Source organism: Melanotaenia boesemani, chromosome 6 (assembly GCF_017639745.1).
Source record: "Melanotaenia boesemani isolate fMelBoe1 chromosome 6, fMelBoe1.pri, whole genome shotgun sequence".
Classification (NCBI taxonomy): domain Eukaryota; kingdom Metazoa; phylum Chordata; class Actinopteri; order Atheriniformes; family Melanotaeniidae; genus Melanotaenia; species Melanotaenia boesemani.
In genome coordinates this window covers 22,555,189-22,562,418 of record NC_055687.1, presented here as the reverse complement: position 1 = coordinate 22,562,418, position 7,230 = coordinate 22,555,189, and the positions used below count along the sequence as shown (strand labels likewise).

The 7,230-nt window shown below is 37.0% G+C and overlaps 1 protein-coding gene across 1 annotated transcript; it reads left to right on the top strand.

Annotated features, from left to right (window-relative positions):
- The first annotated feature begins 575 nt into the window (after window positions 1-575).
- has1 (hyaluronan synthase 1) lies at window positions 576-4,313 on the top strand. The gene is made up of 5 exons (XM_041988288.1): window positions 576-713; window positions 1,562-2,250; window positions 2,362-2,587; window positions 2,689-2,821; window positions 2,934-4,313. Exons 2-5 carry the CDS (start codon window positions 1,567-1,569, stop codon window positions 3,607-3,609), a joined length of 1,719 nt encoding a protein of 572 aa, XP_041844222.1. The 5' UTR covers window positions 576-713; window positions 1,562-1,566; the 3' UTR covers window positions 3,610-4,313.
- Window positions 4,314-7,230: the final 2,917 nt, after the last annotated feature.

Genomic DNA, 7,230 nt, shown 5'->3' with positions numbered 1-7,230 from the left:
AACATTTTGTTTTACCATTGTGTACAGAACAGGTATAATACGCAAATCCCAGCATGCAATTAGACAAGAAAAAATGTAAATCGTATTAATAGAGAACATCAAATTTAAGGTGTACTTGTGGTAGCACAGCTTTAGAAGAAAATTAAACATTAATCCATCTATTAATTCATTTATTGGCAATTAATCACTTCATGTTAATCACGATTAATAGATGTGTTAGAAAGAAATAGCTTAAAGCTAATGCCTTTACCCCTCTATCATAAAATAAATGACTTTAAATAAATAAATATATTTATCTAAATAACTGGTAAATTATTAAGTATCATTGGTATCATTATTAATTTCTTTTATTTTATAATCAGCTCTCACATACATAACTGCATATTCTCTCTCTCTCTCTAGATATAGATATAGATAGACTGGAGTTCACAGACAAAAACGTTTCCATGGCAAAAAAAAAAAAAAAAAAAAAAAAAAAAAAAATCAAGTTGTTTGCCTCGCGCGCAACCATGTGCTCAACTGAGGAACCACCGCCTATCTCTTGACGCACTACTTTTTCTGAGGGGGCGCGCATAAAAGGAGCTCGCACATGGCTTCTTGCTTCATTAAGCTTAGCGGTCTGGAAAGCCAGGAGACTGCATGCCAGACAAAAAGACTAAAACAACACCCGGTGGATGTATCCCAAATTTAAAGCCAGAGGATCTTAACATCCGGTAGGTCAAACTAAATTACGTTTTCAGGTGTCAATTTATGTTTTAAATGCTGCATTACGAATCCATTCATTTTCTTGTTAAGTCTGTTTGAAGTAAAATAATATGAAACGCAAGCTTTATTATAGCTTTATTACTATCTATCTATAATAAATATTAATTACATTTTACTCTTACACTTTTTATTACTTTTTATTACATTATTACTACATATGTTTTCATGCAAATTGTTACGCATTATTTTGTAAACAACCATATTTAAAGTATTTTTCTAAATAAGAAAATATGTTAACTGTACTATTTTCCAAGTTATAGGTTGTTACTATATTAACAGTCTTTATATAGCAACAAATCTTTTTCTTCATCCATTAAGGACCTGTGTATGTTTTCCGTATTTTATATTTTAATATTTTAATGCAGGGCAGATTTATTTTGTTCATACAAGGAAAAGATGTAATATTGTTAAAAAGGGGATCTGTCACAGAGACAGATCGGATTAATATGAATTTTTAATCAATGAAGAGATCTCAAACAACACTCTTACTGATTAAGACAAAACACGGGAGTTCAGCTGAAACCAGGTGAGTTGGGACCAGGAAGAGGACAGAAGGAAAGTCCGTCTGTGCTGGAACGAGGTCCGACAAGGATTGAATGTGGAGCTGGTGCTTATAAAGCCGGATGGGTAACTTGATCACAGGTGTAGCTGATCAGTACTCAGGGGATTGATAGGGGATGCAGGGAAGGGTTGAGTGTATCTGTGGCAGAGCCTGGTGCGGGTGTGACACAGATGTGCATGTCTTTATGCTGTTTTTATTAGCCCTACTAAATTGTGTTGTGTGTTTGTCTTAAAGAAACGATGGAGCTGAAACCTTTACTGAAGAAGCTGGGCTCAATTGTTCGGGCCATCTTCACCTTCCTCTTTGCTCTGGTGGTTCTGGGCGTCATGGTGTGGGCCTACGTTGAAGGTTTCCAGCTGGTGACATCCATGTATGGCATCATTTCATTTGGCTTTTATGGACTTCTCCTCTCACTCCACATGTTAGTCCAGAGCTTCTTTGCTTATATTGAGCACCGGCGAATGAGAGCTCAGACAGATCCATGCAGCTTCACCAAAACAATCGGTTTCACTATATCTGCTTACGAAGAGGACCGCGCATATCTCAGCCAGTGCCTCAACTCTGTGAAGGCCCTCAAGTATCCACCTGAGCTGATGCGCATTATCATGGTGATAGATGGGAATTCAGATGAGGACAGATATATGATGGACATGTTCAAGGAAGTGTTTGCAGATGACGATCCTGGTGTCTGTGTGTGGCAGAACAACTACCATAGTTGGGATCCCACCCAGGTCCAGCAGGATATAGAAATGGGCCAAAAAGAGAATTCTGATTATGCGATAGGAGAGGATCCACAGCGAAAAGAAGTAGAGCACCTGATTCAGACCAAGAGGTGTGTGTGCATCATGCAGAAGTGGGGAGGCAAGCGGGAGGTCATGTACACTGCCTTTAAAGCACTTGGATCAACAGTTGACTATATACAGGTGTCTACTTTTTCCACTCATATGATCAGTGTTTCTTTTGGTAGTCCACTAAAAGAGAAGTAAGGAATAATAATATTAATTTTAGTGACAACTTTTTTTCTCTTTCCTCAGGTGTGTGATTCAGACACAAAGCTGGATCCTTTGGCCACTGTGGAGCTATGTAAGGTGTTGGAGAGTAACCCCAAGTACGGTGCTGTTGGAGGAGATGTGATGATCCTCAACGTCAAAGACTCTTACATCAGCTTCATGAGCAGTCTTAGGTACTGGATGGCTTTCAACATTGAAAGGGCTTGCCAGTCCTTCTTCAACTGCGTGTCTTGCATTAGTGGTCCTCTAGGTAAGGAAGAAGTTGGTGCAGAGAAAAATCTGTTCTCATTTAATGCACCATTGTAATCCCAGAACGGACATTTCTTTACTTCCTTTCATTTTTCCATGAAGGTCTGTACAGGAATGATATCCTCCAGCAGTTTCTGGAATCGTGGTATAATCAGAAATTTTTGGGAACTCACTGCACATTCGGGGACGACAGGCATCTCACCAACCGTATGCTGAGCATGGGCTACGCCACAAAGTATGCACTGTTTTATTATGACTCACAGACATTGCAGGACAACGATGAACTTCAGACAAAGTGTCACTTATAAAGTTTTTCACTGGACTTTCTTATCTTTGATGTCTTTTAGATACACAGCACGCTCAAAATGCTACACAGAAACACCAGCTCCGTTTCTTCGCTGGCTCAACCAGCAGACTCGCTGGACAAAATCTTACTTCCGCGAGTGGCTCTACAATGCAATGTGGTGGCACAAGCATCATCTGTGGATGACCTACGAGTCCATCGTCTCAGGTATTTTCCCTTTCTTTGTCACTGCCACCATCATCCAGCTGTTTTGGAGAGGCACACTGTGGGACATCCTTTGGATCCTGTGCTGCATCCAGCTCATTGGGTTGGTGAAAGCAGCTTACGCCTGCCTCTTGCGGCAAGACACAGTGATGGTGTTTATGTCGCTCTACTCAGTTCTGTACATGACCAGCTTGCTGCCTGCAAAGTACTTTGCCATTCTAACAATGAACAAAAGCAGCTGGGGGACGTCAGGCAGGCGCAAGATTGTCGGCAATTACATGCCCCTCCTTCCTCTGTCAGTGTGGACTGCTATTTTATTAGGTGGGCTTTGTTTCAGAATCTATAAGGAAAGTAAAGTAAACTGGTCAAGTGAAGAAAAAATATTAGAGATCAGGTTTCTTATTTTCGGTAGTGTGGCCTATGTGTGCTACTGGTTGCTGATGATGCTTTTCTACTGGGGGTGGTTCCGGAGATTATTCAGAAGACGCTCCCGAACGTACAGAGTAAATGTGTAGGTCTTAAGAAGGAAGATAATTTATTTGATTTAAACCTTATTTCAATTAATGATTTCATGGATAACATTCACCTTATTAGAACTCTTTTGAGTACTAAGAAGATGCTCTCATATAAAACTACAACAGTTTTACTCATATGGAGATATTGTTGCACATTTCAGGGAAACTGTACTGAGGCTTTTGGAGCCTTTACACTTCTCAGGTTTCTCATTATCAGGTGATGGTGAAGTGATTGGGTCTTCCATCAGATGTCACATATTTAGCTGTGATATCTTTAGACATCTATACAGAACATTTATGTATTAAATTATTATCTCAGTAAGGTTCTTTTCTAGTGAAAACTGTATTTTAAAATAATTCTGTTTATGTGTATGCAAATCCATGTATGTGTATGAAAATGACTTTGGCAATGCAAGGAAAGCCAGCAGAAAGATCTGCCACTGTGTCAATTTAGTCAGTCTTTTTTCACCGTTTCTACTTTTTGAGCACTGCTTCCTGGACTGTGCCTCTGCAGCCTTACAGACTTACTTGAAAATCACATTTAGAGAATGTGAGAGTGTACAACTCTGACTAAAGGATTGTGTAACGTACTCCAGCAGGGGGACAGTTCATCATATACTGTTTATTATTACTGCTGTATTTTTTTTAATCTATTAAGTATGAATATTCATTGTGGATGCACTTTTTAAATGTTATAACACAAGGAAAAATTGAGAAAAACATTTGTTTTAACTGTTGTCTAAAAAAATACTTTGTTGTAATGGTTGCACATTTTCTGAAAATGTGAATATATTATTGAGAAATGGTGTTCAATAAAATATATATTTTTTTATAACACAAGCGTTTGTCTTTTTTGCATTAATAATCAAGTGCAATGTTACTGGACAAATCAGTGCGATCCTGCAGATGACGCGCTCAGAAATTAAGGCAAAAGCAATGGCTCCAGAAATGTTCTTTTAAATTCTTGTGGAAATAAAAGAAAAGAAAAAAAAGAAGTACTTGTAGGTGACAAAATAACACACACGACTTCAGTGCATTCTCTGTTTCCACTTCATCCACATGAAGATTAACTGGAGCATATCCCAACGGTTTAGTAAGTGAGAGCCAAGTTGCGAGTCAGTCACAGAGACAAACACTTTTGACAAGTTTATAATTACCACTTAACATGACGGGCAGGATTTTTAATTGTGGAGGGGAATCCAGGACAGATAGAGACAACCTATACCTGAACAAGACCGTGCCAACCTAATCACAGAAAGATTTGAACAATTTTTGAGCCTTTGGGATGGAAGACCACGTCACCATGCAGAAAGAAAGGAAGAGATTTGGGAATAATTGCATGGGAAAACTTGAATAATATTTAATTAATTCCAGAGAAGAAATCTGATCTTTGTAGTGTATAAACCAAAATAAAAACAATTCATCAAAGTTTGTGTTTATATGAGCAATAGCCTGGTCAAAACATAAAAATATGTAACTTATTAATGAGATAAAATATATTACCACAAATATGCCTCGTGTGACACATTTGGTATCATTAACCCCATTTGGTTAATGAAACCTGAAAATATCTCTTTTCAGTTATCACTGGTGACAACAAAGCACTCATTCAATTTTTACAAGATGATGCTGATAAAAAAAGAAGAAAAATAAATTGTGAAAAAGTCCAAAGTCAGAGGTCAGACTAAGTATGTTACAATATTATAACAAGTCACAGGCCACAGTACAAAGTGCATCCACAATGATAAATCCCAATAAAAAAATATTTCTATTCTTAGCAGGATAGGTTTGATCTATCAACAGAGATGTTTGTGTCAAGATAAGCAATATTTCTTTTCCTTAGAAAGAACTTTAGATGGCAATATAAAGAGTGGTGTAAACACACGTGCAGATTCCTTTATTATGAAAAGGAAATCATAAAACAATGTTGAACCCTGAACAAGTGAGAACTACCCTTGGGTTGTTGCACATGCATGGAAGTAAATGGCTTTGATACTATGGTACGAAATAACGGCATATATTTTGTTTGTAGTTTGAGGCAAGAAGAGGTTTAGTCCTAGAATTTTTTTTTATTGATATCTAATTCACAAAATCTGTAAATTCTTTAATTTTTCTACAGGGAAATTCTGTCATTACTGTTGATACTATAAATCCTTAATAGAAAAAATAAAAATAAATCAAAAGTAAGATGAAAACAAATAGTTATTGCAGGCAGGTTTAGAGAGAGGGAAAAAAATGGCAGCGGAGCTAAAGAAGCAAGATAAGAAAAAAAGAAGGAATCCACTGTTTGTTCATGTTAGAAATCCAGTTTCGTTTATAAAGCATTCATATTTACAAAATTTTGGAAACACAGGAGGGAAAAAATCCATATTGCATTATTTTGAGGTATTGTATGATTAGAAGAGAATAAATATATCCAAAATGAACTGTGGCCAGACATACTGGTTATTGTTGTCTAGCTGAGGTTGTACAAGTAGCATTAATTCACATAACAACTTCCCAGTTATGAGCTAGGTGGGGCGGTTGGTTCTGAATTGCCTTCAAATGACTGATATGATGGGAAAGCTCATGAACCCAGTGTAACATGGAATTCTATTTTCTGCCACAATCAAGGTGGAGCTTGTTATTAAACTTTTTAGAGAGCAGTTAAAGTGCAGAGGGACCGACCGTATGTTTTAAAAGGCAAACAATTGTGAACCTGAAATTCTATTAAGGGGAGGTGTACTGCTGTAACAAGTCTACTTTCACTGATTAAATAATCAGGAAAAGCCTCATGTTCAGTACAAACTAGCATCAGAACAAAGGTACTTGACTTGCAAACATCATCAAAGTTTCTAAAACGTTTCTGAAAAGTCAAGAGTGATGGATCTGCACATTCTGAATGTGGGTGTGGATGATGTGGAACACCAATGGAAATGCTACACTAGGAAAAATGGACAGGATTGCTAATGAAAATATAAAAGATGATGATGAGTTTTCTCAATTTTATAGAAGGAAATGCACAATACATTTGGTAGAAGTAATAAAATTTAGGATAAGGCAAAAGTAAGAATAATAAACAGTAAAAAGGAAACAGAAAAAAAGCCATGTTTTTTTTTCTCTTAGTTTACTTAATTTCTAAATACTTAATTTAATACTTAATTTGTTATTATGGCCCAGACATTTTGGGCAGATCGCTTCCTCAGTGCATTTCCTTTCCATTATATTTTCCATTGAGTTCTTATAAGGCTCAGCCCCCAGCGTGAGTGTGTTTTGTGTTAAATATGAATTCCTTACCGTGACTAAATGAGTAGTTGTGTATTCCAAAATTTCATATTTCTGCAGTACTGACATGTGACAATTTTTATTAGCCTCCTTATTTCAGATGTAACCCTTGTCGAGCTAAAATGATTTGGGTACAAGTACAAAAACATACTTCAAAATGATCAGGGACAAAGCTTCATTTCTTCACAGTTTGTTCTATGGATGAAATCAACAGAATTAATTTGATATTGTTTGCAGCCCACAGAGATGCTTTACATATGCAACATGTGGGTCCATCAGTTGACAATGTAACGCAGTCAATCTGAACCTTTCGTATAGGATGTCATTGGTGACATCAACAGGATTTATCTATCCCAG